Below are 16,251 nucleotides of genomic sequence, written 5' to 3' on the forward strand. Positions count from 1 at the left end.
CTGGGCTCGCGCCGCGGCTGGAGCAGCAGCCACCGCCGCTGCCACCCTCCTCTCCCCGCCGCCGGAGGCCTGGCGCTCGGCCCACTCCCTGGCCTCGCCGCCGTCATCGGCCCCCTTCGCCCTGGGGTCGGCCGGGCAGTGTCCGGCGCTGGGCAGAAGTCCACGGTGTGCCTTTAATTCCGGTCGTTCTGCGCATGCGCGACTTGCCGCAATGATCCGACATAATCCAGGATAGAACGCCCGGATTCGAGCCTAGACTATTTATTTAATAAGAGCCTTAAAAGACATGGACATAATGAAATGAGTGGATGATGGACGCATGAACATGCAGACATTCACACAGACTTACTAAACACACGGACATCGGCAATTGGAACAAGCTTCATTGGGGCATGAAGCACCAAAGCTTCACTAATGACGCCCGGATCATTATAAAGTTAATTTTTTACTCTACATCCTTTGATTGACCAAAGTACGGTGTGCTGCCTCCCTTCTCCGCTAATTTATCTCCTTCTCCTGCTCCGCGGATGAAAGTGAAACCGTATGTTTCTGTCGAGCTGCTGCATCAAAACTACAGTCAAAATAAAAGTGAAAATTGTTCTTATTATGTGGTTTTCTATGTTATAGTTGAAAAGAAAAGGTTTGTTGTGTGTTTTTTCCGATAGACGTGAATACGCTGTCCAATCAGAATCCTTCCCAATCCCCAGACCGAAAGTGGAATTAAATAAAAACAAATAAACATTTTTTCCATGTTAACCTCAATTTGAAATTACTATTTTTTAATGTAAAAACGAAACAGAACACTTTAATTCCAAATAATTTAATTCCGAATAACTACAGTAATTCCAAATGAAAAAACATCATGTAACCGTGTATTCATGTCATCATCAAATCCCACCTCAGATTTTTGGATGCCTATGATGGTTCATTCAGTGACTGATTTGTTTCTAGTGAAATGAAGACCTTGATGCCAGAGTTGTGTCTACACAATGAGCGAAGGGTTTGAATGTGAGCAGAGACATCTGCTTAGGGAAATGGCTTTTTAGTTCACATATTACAGAATAGCAATGCTAGCTCCAAACTAAAAAGACTATGGTCAAAGAAATGACTCCTGTACAACCCTGTTCCTCAAGTATTACCGTATTGGGCTGTAACCATCCTATAGTAGGGATTACTTTATGAACTGCATTAACATGGGTGTGGTGTCAATACTTTACCCTGAATATCTGCTTGTTTTTCTAACTTTTCCTGCCCTCACCTTTGGCTGAATGAATCTGTATTTATAATTTCTCTTCCCCACTTATGCCCTTTCTCATCTCCCTTATCATGTCTTGTAATACTTCTCCTTCCACACTATCCTCACTTATGATGCCCTTAGCTTTTGTAATGTCTGGTATGTTGTTGTAGATTAATGAGCCAAGCCAAAGTAGCAACATGTTACTGTTTTTTCCTCCACCTTAGTAACAGCTTACTACATATCAGTTTTCTCACATCGGACAGTGTAAACATTATAGTAATCACTCTTTACAGGCCTCCCGTTTGGCTAAAGCGTCTGGCATTATGTTTGCTGCTGATAATGTTTTTAAAGTGTTTTTATATATACAGTATATATATATATATATTGAAGCTATTTACAAATCCTGAATTTGTTCACCTGGAGTTTTAGCATGCTGACATGTTATAATTAGATCCACAGGATTATGATCTTCCTGATATATTATATCGTGAATAACAATGGGAGAAATAAATCATGTTAAAGCTGCTATTCATGATTGTTTTTATGAGATAAATCCATAGTTTAGACCTCATTTTAGGGCTGATGAAACATGATGTTACGTCGCCCGATTCTTGGATCAATTCAGAATGCATCCATATCGATTTTCATTAATTTTATTTATTTATTTATTTATTTTTACCTTTTATTTAACCAGGAAAGTCCACTGCAGGAGACATTGTAAATGCACAAAGAAGTGCGCTGAAACCTGGCCATGTTGACCAGCTTGTGTGTGTGGTTTTTTTTTTTTTTAAATCTACCAGGAACAAATTAGAACAAAAATTATGTAAAATAAAAAAACACTGCCTTTTTGTCTGGCAAAGAATGAAGTAGAAAAACTTATTAGTTTGCGGGACTCCACATCCCACAATGCAATGTGTGAAAATGTCAACAAACGGAATGTTTACTGTGGTAATGAAAACAAATTTTCAAGCTGCAATTTCAACCTTATTCCATTCTTTTTGGAGTAAATGATGTTCGATCCATTGATCTATGTGCCATATACTATTATTTTATCTAATAAAAAAATATCATTTGTGGCAGCTTTAAGCATTAAGGACATCCTAATGTGTTTGCAATGCTGATTTATCATTTATATTATGTCCTATGTTAGCCTCTTCCCATTTCATTATTATAATTTAACAATAGTATTTGAAATGTGGATTTCTGATAAAAACAAGTTTGGATGAACTACGGCTTGGCCTGCGGAGCGTCACCGAATAGCATGTACCACATTCCAGAGAATTCAATCAACTCGGTTCCACCGAGTAAAAAAGGTCCCCTGACATACGGAGTAATGGGCCCCATTAATATATTGGTATGTGTTAGTGATTTGGTACCACCAAATGTCACAATATTTGACACAAATAAATGAGAAAACAACTTTAATGGAAATTGCCAAAAAAAAACGTCCCCTCGGGCCCCTAATTAAATTGTGCGAGGAATAATTGTAATCTACATTGAATTACTTTTGAAAAGATATATCACTCGACTATGTTCCCATAAATTTGGAAATTACCAGAAATGGGGAGTGGGCCCCTGGACCCCATTTTTTTAAAAAAGGGCTCTGAGCGTCTCATCATATTCATTCATAAAATAATCATACCAAACTGCATTCCGATCTAACGAGAACTAGCAAAGGAGGAGTCATTTGAAAAATGACACCCCCGTGACACGTACGGGGTAATGGGCCCTATTTATGTATTGGTATGTGCCAATGATTTGTTACCACCAACTGTCGTAATATTTGACTCGCAAATAAATGAGCCCTGGGCCCCAAATCAAAAATCGGGCTTTGTGCGTCGATGCGTACACATCCATAGATTATACGTACCAAATTTCAGCCCGATCCGTTCTCAAATAACAGGAGTAGCAATTTTAACTGGTGTGCACAACAACAAAAAGAACAAGAAGAAGAACAAAGTGAGTGGCGTTTTGAGTCCAGTAGCCCGGCCTAAAAACAGACAAATACATTCATTGTAGAAGATAATAACTGTTTATCTAAAACAAATTTAGCACACTATGAAAAAAATTGCTTAAGTTATGAGAAATGCACAGTTCCAATACATTATGACTAAAGCAAAAATATCCCTGTGGTACATTTGATCCCAATTAGCAAATCATGTGCAGCTGTGTAATTAAATCTGTATTTAGTTGTATTTGAATTAGCTTTCATTAGACTCAGAATGTGTAGAAAAGCACAGGTGCTTCTGAATAATGCAGATGGGGTGGGTGGGGGGGGGGGCATGTGTTGGTTTTCAAAGGGGTAAAGCTAGTGCTAGAGTTTTTGCTCTCTTTTTACGTTTGCTTACGCTAGTTTGCATGAGCATTAATCAGCCAGCCTGCTGACCAGTGTGCTAACTGGTTCCACCTTTTGACTCCCGCTTCTCGCCCTCTCTGTTGGCCTTCACCTGTGCTCTCCCTCTCTCTGCAGGAAGGACAGGTGAGCAGGACGATCTACTTCCTGAGTTTGATGTGGAGATTATGCCAGGTATGGCCTTCAGCTGCACTTTTCTCTCTCTGCTTGGCTTCATTTCCGGCTTTGCTTCTAAATATGCTTCTGACCAATCCCACTTCTTTAGACAGTTGAGCTCAGCTTGCCTTTGGTTCTTCTGCATTACTGTAGTTGTAGCATCTTTCCCTGCTTTAGTAGGACCATCGACACTGGATAGTTAATGAAGCTGCCCCCAAAGCTAAAGCTTGTTTATCCTTGACCTCTGCTCACAATTAAACCCCCACAGGGGAGAAGGGACTGAACTTAGGAGGGGTTCTCAGTGGGTTTGGCTTTTTGGGTTCGCCCTAAGCACATCTGTCTGTAGCATCGCAATGGTTTCCAGATGTGACAATGGATAATAGTCGCTCAGGGCTCAGTGGTAATCCTATCAAGTTTACTATAACATCAAAGTTTACTAGAATTTAATAAAACCTCTGGAAAGTGCTTCGTAGATTGGTAAAGCAGAAGTTAGCTTCTTTGTGCGAAGACTAGGTTTTGAATCCTGCAACTGTTGTGTTTAGTATTTCTCCCTCCGAACAAAAACATGGTCTGTGTTCGAAATCGCACACGAACATACGACTCATACTGGCGTCAAAATGCGTATGTAGTGTGTTCACATTAGAAAGTACAGAAAGATTGAGTGCGTGAGAAATACCCAGATGTATACTATATGGGGACATTTTTTAAGTATGGGCACACTAGTCATACTCAACCGCCCCATGATGCATTGCGAAGTGAAACGTAAAATCACCCTGGGTCCGGCTTCAAGCTAAAAGTCAAACATCCACTTTTCAAAATGAAAGCATATTCATTAATTTTTTTTTACGTTTTTGTAAGTAGGGCTCTGTTGTGAAGTTAACCGTAAGTTTTCTCAGTAGCACTATTAGGACCCTATGAAATCCACGTTACCAGAATTGCGGCCGGAATCACGGAATCGACCAATGAAAACGGAATCCACTGTTGAACGCGGAAATTGAAAGAATGTGGATGAAACGCCGTCACCTTGAGGCAAAGAACGTTTTTTAATGGGGAAATGTTTCCGGGGACCTCTCGCCCCCCTCCCGTCCTGGCTGCTTCAAAAAGCATCTAAAACACCCGAAACATCGTCTAAACTGCTAAAAAACTACGCAACTCATCACTGACTCCAAAATACGGAGCCGTCAATTTCCGCTTAACTTTAATGTGTCTGTGAAACTCCGTCCTTTTGTCGTCAAGCGCTGCGGGGCTCTCCTTCAAAACATCAGCTTCACCTGCTCTGAGGTGTTTGAGCAATGTCTCATCAGAGCTAGAAAAAATAAAACAGAATTTGGAAAAAAATAAAACAGATTTTATAAAGCCCTACACTAAGGCGGGTCTGCGTAAATCTCCAAAATCTCGGCATGAAATGAGTTTTCTCAAGTTGTTTAACTCAAACGATCACATGTTGATATTCTACTTGGTCACTTTTTTGCTTAAAATGCTTTTGGAACTTTCAAAGGCGGAAAATTAATGGCAATATTTAGCCTTGGTGTGCTTCCGCTTTTTGGCAGTGTGGGTTTGAAATGCATCTTGGGAAACTTGGAAATATACTTCAGTGGGAACGGTCATCATACTAATCCTAACCATACTTATAGTATACTGTATAGTAGACAGTATATACTCATTGAGTTTGTATAGCGCAGTGGTTCCCAAACTTTTCACAGTCTTTGCATTTGCTAGCATTAGCCTAACATTAACATTAACACTAGCTAGCATTTGCATTAACATAGCATGAGCTAGCATTAATTAACATTAGCAATAACATTAGCATTTGCATTAACATAGCATGAGCTAGCATTAATTCACATTATCAGTAATATTAGCATTTGTATTAACATAGCATGAGCTAGCATTAATTAACATTAGCATTTGTATTAACATAGCATGAGCTAGCATTAATTAATATTAGCAATAACATTAGCATTAGCATTTGCTAGCATAACATTAACATTTGCTTGCATTTATTTTAGCGTAGCATTAACATTAGCATTAGCTAGCATTAACATTAACCTAGCATTAATATCAATATAGCATTAGCATTAACCTAATATTAACATTAACTAGCATTAATTAACATTAGCATAAACCTAGCATTAACATTAACATTTGCCAGCATTCATTTTAGCCTAGCATTATCATTAGTGTTAGCTAGCATTAGCATTAGCTAGCATTAGCATTAGCTAGCATTAGCATTAGCTAGCATTAGCATTAGCTAGCATTAGCATTAATATAGCATTAGCCTAACATTAGTACTAGTACCCCCATGACAATTTGTGTACCCCACTTTGGGAACCTAGGGTTAGTGCATAGTATGGATTGGCCAGTTTTGAACACAGCAATGCTAATAAAAAAAAGCATTTAACATTCACCAATCGTTCATTTGTTGAAATCTTTTGTGTCTAAACTTGAAACACTTGGACATCACATTGAATATGTCCCTGCTGTCCTCTGTCTGTGATGGTGCACCACAGAATGGGCCTTTGTGGGATCTGTGGTGCTGGGATCTATCTTGTTTCTGCTGTTGTTGGGCATCTGCTGGTGTCAGTGCTGTCCTCACTCCTGCTGCTGCTACGTCCGCTGCTGCTGCTGCCCTGACTCCTGCTGCTGCCCACGACACTGTGAGTAACACTAAGACAACCATCTTCCAAAGAATACCTGTTTGGTGTACACGTTGTGAGTCTGTGTTGTGTTGTGTTGATGCTAACTCCTGCAGTGTATGAAGCAGGGAAGATAGCAAAGGGCCAAAGGCCAGCTCAGGTTCCTGTGTACCCATACTACATTCCTGGTGTTCCTACGGTGGTTCCTGTTGCTCCATCATCACACATGGACCCAAAGATCTCCTCCATCCCCTCACTAGAGAATAACCTGGCTGCTGGTGAGTTCATCTGTCAAAGAACACAATAATGTATCAACTTACAAGAGAAGTAACTTAGTTAGGTTTAATTTAGGGTGTTTTCCTTCTCAATCCGGAAACTGGGGCCCCCTGGTGGTCAGTGATGAAAGAAAAGACAAAAAAAAGTTTTAAATGTACTGCACATTTCCTCATTGCTAATCTAGGTAATGTTTGTATATGTGTATATTTTTTAATTTAATGTCATTGCAATTTTTATTATTTTATTATTATTATTACTTTTGAAAATGGTTTTCAAAAGTATGTTGGTCGTCATGTTTGTATGTGTGTCTGTTTGTGTGTCTGTTTGTGTACACGATAGTGTCTTCAATTTTTGACAAATCCACTTAATTATTTTTTCTGTGAATTGTTTATTGGACACAGATGAGACCATTCCAGGTTCAAGATCAAGGTCACAAAAAATATCAAAAATATAAAAATTCCCTATTTTAAGCATGGGACAAAATTTCTAAAATTCACATCACGGTCATATTCGTTCAAGATTTTGCAGGATGATGTAAGGTTATGTCATGCAACATCTGACCAAACATGATATGGATCCGATCCAGATTGTTGACTCAGCGATTTTTGGAAATTAACATTGGAAAGCCCATTTACGACATTCAAAAATTCCTATACACTTTAATTAGGTTTTCATTTCATTCAAATTTGATGGATTAATGTCGGGTTGTGACCTCTATCAAAGTGTCGAGTTTCGTACGGATTCGATCCAGAATGTGGATTTGGCAGCAGGTTAAAGTTTGTAGATATCACCAGGATATCTTCATTCCACTAGAGCCTTGGTTCTCAAAGTTGGGTACAAGTACCCCCAGGGGTACGCAAATTGTCATAAGGGGTACGTTAATGAAAATAAAAACACTGTGAAAACATTGGAAACTAGAATATAAATAGAGAAGCTAATGCTATTGCTAATGCTAGGTTAATGCTAAAGCTAGGCTAATGATATTGCAAGGCTAATGCTAAATTAAAGCTAATGCTAAGTGAATGCCAATGTTAGGCTAATGCTAATGCAAGGTTAATGGTAATGCGAGGTCAATGTTATTGTTAGGCTAATGTTAGGCTAATGCTAGGTTAATGTTAATGCTAGGTCAATGTTATTGCTAGGTCAATGTTATTGCTAGGTCAATGTTATTGCTAGGCTAATGATAGGTTAAAGCTAATGCTAAGTCAATGGTACTGCTCGGCTAATGCTATTGCTAGGCTAAGTTCAGGGGTGGCCAATCCTTGTCTTCAAGGGCCACTATCCAGCATGTTTTAGATGTTTCCCTCTTCCAACACACCTGATTGAAATGACCAGGATGATTATCAGGCTTCTGCAGAGCTTAATGATGAGTTAATCATTTGAATCAGGTGTGTTGGAATAGGGAAACATCTAAAACATGCTGGATAGTGGCTCTTGAGGACCAGGATCGGCCACCCCTGTTCTAGTTATTATTATTATGTATGATTCCTCAACAAGAGGTACAATTCAGGGACAAATTTCACTGTTGTATATGACAATATGTTTATTAAGTGTGCAGGAGTAGGGGGTACATGGCTTCAGGTTAAAGGTGTGGAGGAGTACGGGACTGTGGAAAGTTTGGGAACCACTCCACTAGAATCTATTATGAGATACTGTTTGGTCAAGATCTGGATTCTGATGAGGATTAGACTTCAGGCCTTTGTAATGATGTAGAGTGAGAATAGTGAGGAAGGGAATAGTGGGAATTAGAGCTTGTGTCTTAGAGAGTTTTATTTGACTGCGATGTCAAGTGAAAACATTATATTTGTTCAACTGAAGTAACCTTGACTCCCTCACCCTTTGCCTCCATTCATCCCTCACATCTCATCCCATAAATCCTGTTACACCCACATTCACTCACACACTCAGTTTAGGTCAGGGGTCATCAACTCTTGACATGGAGGGCCATGATGTCATAGTTTTAGATTCATCATTCTGGTTCAAACACACCTGGATATAAGGAGCGGCTGGTTCTCTCACCTGAAAGTATTCGACATTGCACTTCAGTACGGTTAAATCGTTGGTTTTGAGTTTAAATTGAAGTTTTTCGTCATTTTAAGTCACCACTAGTTGAAATACAACACCAAAATTCAGTAATGTGAGATAATAATTAATAATAGTATCCCCTGAACTAAACACTCCAAGGAAGCTAGATGATTATATCCAGGATTTTTCTCCGTTAGCGGGCTTCACTTAACCAAACATTCTCCGTCAGACAGAAGCTGTCCTACGAATCTCCTTTACAACATCGCTAAGTTAAGCTAGTTGATTTTTGCCTGGCTATGTGCAAGCTCTTGTGACGGAGGTGGGGACTACAGCGTCAGACCAATCACAATCACAGAGAAACTGGAGAGCAAATTACATCATAATTGTGGAAAAATTCTTTAAAAATATGAAGAATTAAAATCCATAATTCAGACCAAAAACAACACTGTTGTTGCACTAAAAGTAGCACGGGATTAATGCAGGAATTGATTAGTGTTAATACTTAAATTAGTGAGATTATAAACGGAAAATAAACAGACACTGATCAGTTTGACTTTTACCTTGTCCGTGGCTCTGATGCTGCGTTCAGAGCTGGACAATATTTGTATTTTACATTATCTTACAGGAATGAGGCTCTCACCACAGAATACATTCATGAATGAATTGATTAATTAATAAATGGGTCTGAAAGCGCCCGATGCACACAGGCTTTATCAGATAACTAATGTTGGTCAGACGATCAGATATAAATCTATATGTTTCCTATAGGATGTCATGGGTAAATGAAAGGTTACATTTTCTCTCTCCTGTCAGCGTCACATCAGATCCACACAGAGACGTATTAACAGAATGATCCTCCTTTTATTGGACAGGTCATTTTCTGAGAGATCTGATTGGATAGGAGGTGGGACTTTAGTACTCGCTTAGATCCTAGCCTGAACAAAACCTGGTCCCGACCAGGTAAGCTCTTCAGCCTAAGTTACCATGGTGATTTAGATAGGTAAAGTGTTAGCCAGCTCCGTAGTTCAGCACACACTGATTAAATCCCGTAAATTAGCGCGATAAGAGGAAATCCAGCTTCGTAGTACAGGCCTAAAAGGAACCTTTTTGTTTGCATATTTGGTTAGTTGATGTTTATTCTCTCAAAGAGAACATGCAGTTCTGACGGAGTATGTTTGGTTAGGTGAGGCCCGCTAACAGAGATATATCCCAGATATACTTATTCAGCTTCATAGTACAGGCCTGGAAAAAGACTAGCTACGTTACTTGTGTATTTGTTGATTGTGTGGTTTTTTTTTTTAGATGATTTGACTAATCCTCATGTCATCCGTCATCTCTGAGTGTGTCCTTGTGCATAGTGGTGGATCCGTGCTAATATCGTCATTGTTGGTTTGTAATCTTGAGTGTATTTGTGTGTCCTTGTGTGTCATTGCATGATTATGTTGCCGTGTGTCCACACCCACAGTGCGCAGTGGTTACCGACTGAAAGCCGGTCCTCACCAGGACTCAATGAGAGTCATGTACTACATAGAGAAGGAGCTGGGTCAGTTTCCTTCCGACAAGCTGTCTGCACTCAAACGTAAGGCTGCACAGTAACCTGTGTGCCACTGGATTGGTGTGTGTGTGTGTGTGCGTGCATGTGTGTGTGTGTTCAGAGTATCTTTGGTACCTGCATGCTTTGTGTAAACTAACAAAGTCCATCTAATCCTCTCATTCATTCAGTCGTAACCTTTGGCCTGTTTATGATCACATGAGCCTCTGCTAGTCCAGTCAGGCTAAGCAGTGTACTCAGGCTAATAGGCTAACAGGCTATTGCAGAGGTTCATACAGTACATTTGGAGGCTACAACTATCACAAGCAGGTTTTGGTGTTATAGGAGGAAACTGAAGCAAACATGTAACGCATGAAAACTCATGAAGGACCAGTTCTGAGGCAGGAATCAGAGCCCGAAGCTTCTCTGAGATGATCCACCTTTGATAAACTGCTTCCAATAGTCACGCAATTATACTTTTAGGTTAGAATTACACCCGTAGATACTACAACTGAGGATTTTGCAGCTTAATTTAATGTATTTTGAGATGCTTCATTCAAACCACTGTAGGTCTCAAAGGCAGTGGTGTTGTCTTAGCGTGACCACTGACCAGACTTCCTGATTTACTCGGGACAGTCCTGTGAATCAGAGTTACGTTCTGCGTCCTGGTTGATTTCCCCCAAACCATTGATTTGTCGCGGTTTTGAAGAAATTAACATCTGTTGCCGCTGACAGAAAAGACCCTGAAAGCAGCAGCGCATTTTGCTTAAAAAACCTGATCTCTGTGGTCCGTGAGCTGTCAATCGCCATAGTAATGCTTGCAAGATAAACCCATTAAAAATCTCAAAAGTTTTCCACGCGTTGGCAACTCAATGCTGATTGGTCGATGGCATTGACAATATCACTCGTTCACTTTCTCTCATGCGTTCTCCTTCAACATGCCAAAAAGAAAAATAAGTTTGTTTTTTAATATTCAAAACTAATTAAAAATGCTTTTTTATTTTTTATTTACTGATGGACACTTTAAATTGGGTTCAGCCATTGCAATAATACATTTCATCATAAAAGAAGAAAAATTAAATGTAATTTATGTGACCTTTTTTCATTACAAATCACTTCTTTTCAAAATCTGCTGTCGTCTTTGGTTAAAGTATTGTCTCGGTTTTGAGTTTTAAAAATCTGGTCACCCTATGTTATCTTGAAATACACAAGGAAGTTGATACTGCTTTGGTTTCTATGATTTCTCCAGTTTTAGTTTTCTAGTTAAATAAAAAAAAGCCTAATTATAGCATGATTTCTGAAAGCAATGAAAGGGTAAAACATCCATGTGTGAATATTGGGGTTATACTTTTTATAGATGTTAACAATGTGATGTTAACTACATAGCTTCTGAAAAGAAAAATCCACTAATTATTTCCTCTTGATGACTTTGCTTTCACCCTCTGTGAAGTGGAGCAGTTTATTGGTCATAAATCCCAAACCTGCACACTGGCGTTTGTATTTTCACTCAAACATCTCTGTTCCAATGTTGCGTTGAACATTTGTGAATGCTTTTCTCTAACAGCCACTAGCCTATCAGAGCTGAGCTCTCTCCATGAAGGCGGGAACACAGATTTCAGACACACCTATCAGACGGTGCAGATGAAGGCGCTCCCGCCCATCGAGGACCTGGACGAGCAGCCGGTGCTGAGGACCACTCGGCCCTCACAGATCAGAAGAGCCCGTAGAGACAAACAGAACCTCTCTGATGACGAGCTGGATCGCAGGTGATTTTTAATTAGTTACACTGGAATTCATTTGAATTCTTTCACTGTTTGATGTCAGAACAATGAACAATTTCTCCAGCATTATTTAACTGTTCAGACATTTATTCAGCTCACTGTTTTTATATGACGTCAAGCTCATGACACCCTATTCATGCTAATGACAGATAATGAATGAATGTTAGCCTTATCAGGGTTCTCGCCAGCGTTGTACTCTTTCTCCCCTACAGAGCGATGGTGCCCCCCACCGTCATAATAATTGTTGCACACCTGGACACAAAAGGGACTCCCAGGCACACACGGGTGGTTTTAACTCTTTTTAATCTCCATAACCGAGAAACACATACATCAGCTGCATCGTCTATTTAACACATGTGATTTGCTTGGATGCTCCCGTCTTTACCTGAGGACCCCTGCCGCCACTTAGCTGCCCCCGATGCTGCCTTTGTGCATCCTCCGCTTGGTAATCCTAAACAGTTCAATATAAACAGTGCTTCAACTGGGACGTAGCGTGTAGTGACACATGAAGCTGATCGTCATGTTTATAACTCACAACGGACCATTCTACATGCGAACGCACGAATACCTCATTTAAATTGGGAAAGTGCATCTTGGAATCAGTTTAGAATCATATGTTATTTGTTGTCTGTGCAGTGTATGAGTATTTATTAGTAGATGACCTATACCAAGCATGATAAATTCTATAATTGCATTCATCATCACCTTCACCAATTCAACAAATAACTTTTGGCTTTAAAGTAAAGCTGGAACATCTGGAGTTTCAGAGAAATGTATGATTCTTTTGAAATGCAAAAAAATAGTTAACTAGTCTCTTACTATGGTCTACTGCTGATGGTCATTCATATACATTTATGTATATAAGTCCCTCCTTCGTCCTATAGAACCTTATACACATGAAAACGATTGCAGAGTGTGCCCAGCCAATAGGCTTTGACTTCTTGTTTTTGAAACTGTCAATCAAATTGAATGCGGAACTGTGCACAGAAACAAGGCCGCGCATCACAACAGCAAACAGGTAAATACGATTTGGGCTTTTACCTGACCCATAGACCTATATCAATTCGACCCGATGCAACCTTGTTATGTTTCGCAATGCGCGGGCAGAAAAGTAGAGGTGGGGCTTCTGGTAGATTACAGAGGAAGTGAGGCTGTTTAGGGCGGGACATCGAGACGTCCTCTCAGAAACTCCAGATATCAGCTTTAAACTTTACTTCACTACATTTGACCCTCAAAGAGTTATAAATTTTAAAATTTCACGTGCTGGTGGCGCTCGCTCACGCGCCATGCGATTCCTGGTGAGAACCCTGTTCATGTATAAAACTTCAAGTAAAGTGTTACCAACGTTTCTCTTTCATTTTTTAAATCTTTAATCATAAATTAGCTTTTATATTGTCCCAAGAGCTACTAGATTATCATGATTTGAGTAAATGATTCTTTATTTTTTAAGCAATTTATGTTAATGTAACTATCAACAGTGTGTATTCAGGATGAGTTTGTCAGAAGAGTGAGTCATTTGTAAATGGTGTGGTTTTGTTAAAGGTTGAACCCACGCTCAGAGCACCTACAGAGGAAGACTCTAACCAGGAGGGGGCGTACCGGCTCCCTGGACGAGTTGGAGGACTTTGCTCGATCTTACGCTCCCTGCGGCCGTCGGCCTGAGCCCATGGACCGACCTTATGAGCGGGACTACAGCCCCTCACGGCGCTTCTACAGAGACGAGGATGAAGGCTGGGGGGCCCGACGCAGCCCCTCGCCTGTTTCACAAAAAAGGAGGGACACCTGGGACAGCGAGCGCCCCCCTCGCCCCCTGCAGAGCAGAGGCTATGACGACACCTTCCTGAGCAGCGTGCTGGACAGTAAGGCCAGGGGGCGTGGGGGGGACAGAGGGATGGGGCGGCCGGAGGAAGACAGCGACACCCCCTCCAAAGGCAGCTCCAGAGGAAAAGGCAGTGGTAGTTACTACAGCCGGTCACCTAGCAACCGTCCAGAGGAGGACGACCCCTTACCTCCGTACTGTGAGCTGGAGGCGGAGCGGTACCGCAGGGCCGACCTGACCACGGACCGGTACCGGACCGCAGAGCCCCCCAGGTCAGACAGACCCAGGCACACAGACCCCACCATGAGGCCGTTCTGCTACACCCGCCCTCACCCACTGGTATCACACACAATACAGGGGGGCCGTGAGGACAGAGACCGCAGCCGAAACCTGGTGAGTTACTTGTAGCAGGAGCAGGACTTCCTTCCTCTGCTGAAGGACAGGAAACATTCTGCAAATAGTGACAGGACTAATCCAGTGACTTCCTGTCCTTTCATACACTCAACACTGAGCTGATCCTGGTCACCATCACATTACTGTTTGTACCTGCTTTAATACCAACTGCTCGCCAACCCATCACTCCATTTATTTCAGGTTTTTGTTGGTGACATCTCTGCCTCAAATAAAAAATCCCATTATCACATCCAGTCATTTAAAGTAAGAAAAACTAGTGTATAATATATATAACTTTTATTCAAGACTATTTTTAAAAGGTCACAAGTCACTCTTCTCTTTAGCATCTGAACGAATCTAAAAATCAGAGGACACATGTACCTAATAAAGTGGCCAGAGACTGTATTTTGAAAAGATGCTGGTTAAGCTTTGTTTTTCAGAGAAGCCTCTGCTGCCCTCTTGTGGTAAAACAGATTTAGTGCAACATAATTTGGACCCGGTGCTGATTTTGGTCTTCTGGTGTGAGGTGTTGCCAGTTAACTTGAAGTTTTTTTTTGCTGTTTTATGTGAATAAAATGTTACTTTATATGTGTTTCTGCACATATTTGTATTGTCTTAACACTGACTGGAATTTACACAACCACACCATTCACTCATTTTCTTTCTAAACATTTACTTTACTTTTCACTTTCCTTATAACTCTTGCAATCTAAATCAGCTCTGACCAGGGTTGGGGTCAATTACATTTTTCAATTACAATTACGTCTTAAATTATTCATGTTCAATTACGAATCAATTGTGATTACGATAACCCAGCATTTTTTCAATTACAAATAAATTATAATTATTATTTTTCCCCTGAAAGTCAATAACAATTACGTTGTCATTTACTAAAGTTCAATTATAATTTTAATAACTGTTATACGTACAGCGTTGTGAGGATTGTATGCATTTTTTTTCATGTGTACAATGTTGTTTTAGCATCTTTACATCTATGTTAGTGCATTTATTATAATATCTTATGTAAAAGCCCAACTAAGTCCATGAATTGGAATGTTAATATTTGTTAACTACATACATGTAACCCATAGACCTGTTTTGCATTTAATGAAATTGTAATTGACAGTTTTTAGTGAATTTCCATGGTAATTACAATAATAAAGTGAGTTATCGGAACTCAATTACGATTACAACGGCGACAGATTTTTTAAATTATAATTACGATTATAATTTTGCGTCGTCATAATTGTAAACTGAAGATGAGTTACGTGATTACAATTATAACTGACCTCAACCCTGGCTCTGACTAACCGTGCATGAGCCTGACAGACTCTAACATGTGGTGTATCTTCCCTGACAGAGTGCTGCACTGAGCAGGGACTCTCTCATAGTGTGAAAAGCCGCTTCCTGCACTGCTGCTCCACACATTCTAACCGTCCCTGCTGCTTCACATCAACACAACGACTAACTTTACCACCATGAAGACTGGCTCACACGGCAGAAAAACACTTTGAACGATTCAAGTGTTTGACTCTGTATATATTATGTCTATGTTTTCTGCCTGTGTGAAGGGTTTTACTTTACTAAACTCACACTCAAGTTGAAGTGCCAAGGTTTGTCTTTCTATTATTTTGTTATGGTTATTATTCCATGTGTGTCACTCGATCAGCCTCATATTTGCCTCCACTTGTCAGGTGTCCATCAGCACTCAGGATAACAATGTATTTTTTTTATTTGTATTTTTTTTATTATTATTATTTGTATATGTATTGCACATTGAATTTATTCTGCAGACTTAAAAAAATAAATAAGTCTCAACTCTCACCGTTTGTGTTTCCTCCATCACTTACTGTATGAATCGGTTGTTCAAATTGTTGACTGTTTGAAATCATTTTTTACAAATGTTCTTTGTACAGTTTTCTCATATAGAATTTGGATGATCTCTGCCTTAGCTGGGTTAAAAGCTTCCTCTTCAATAGATCACAACCCAAGAGTCCTGAAACAATGACTTCCTTCTCAACATTTGGAGCTTTTCGTTTGCTCC

The 16,251-nt window shown here is 40.0% G+C and overlaps 1 protein-coding gene across 4 annotated transcripts in view; it reads left to right on the plus strand.

Moving 5' to 3' along the window:
• LOC114455246 (immunoglobulin-like domain-containing receptor 2) overlaps positions 1-16,031 on the plus strand; it is a 37,020-nt gene extending 20,989 nt beyond the window's left edge. The window contains exons 4-10 of one of the 4 annotated variants that reach the window (XM_028436350.1): positions 3,708-3,764; positions 6,257-6,403; positions 6,499-6,660; positions 10,149-10,262; positions 11,779-11,980; positions 13,538-14,207; positions 15,568-16,031. In XM_028436350.1, coding sequence (XP_028292151.1) covers positions 3,708-3,764; positions 6,257-6,403; positions 6,499-6,660; positions 10,149-10,262; positions 11,779-11,980; positions 13,538-14,207; positions 15,568-15,603 — 1,388 coding nt within the window. In that variant the 3' untranslated portion in view covers positions 15,604-16,031. The remainder of the gene's footprint in view (positions 1-3,707; positions 3,765-6,256; positions 6,404-6,498; positions 6,661-10,148; positions 10,263-11,778; positions 11,981-13,537; positions 14,208-15,567) is intronic. The other 3 variants (XM_028436352.1, XM_028436354.1, XM_028436351.1) reach the window with 3 other exon arrangements.
• The last annotated feature ends 220 nt before the right edge of the window (positions 16,032-16,251 follow it).

Source organism: Gouania willdenowi, chromosome 21 (assembly GCF_900634775.1).
Source record: "Gouania willdenowi chromosome 21, fGouWil2.1, whole genome shotgun sequence".
Taxonomy (NCBI): domain Eukaryota; kingdom Metazoa; phylum Chordata; class Actinopteri; order Blenniiformes; family Gobiesocidae; genus Gouania; species Gouania willdenowi.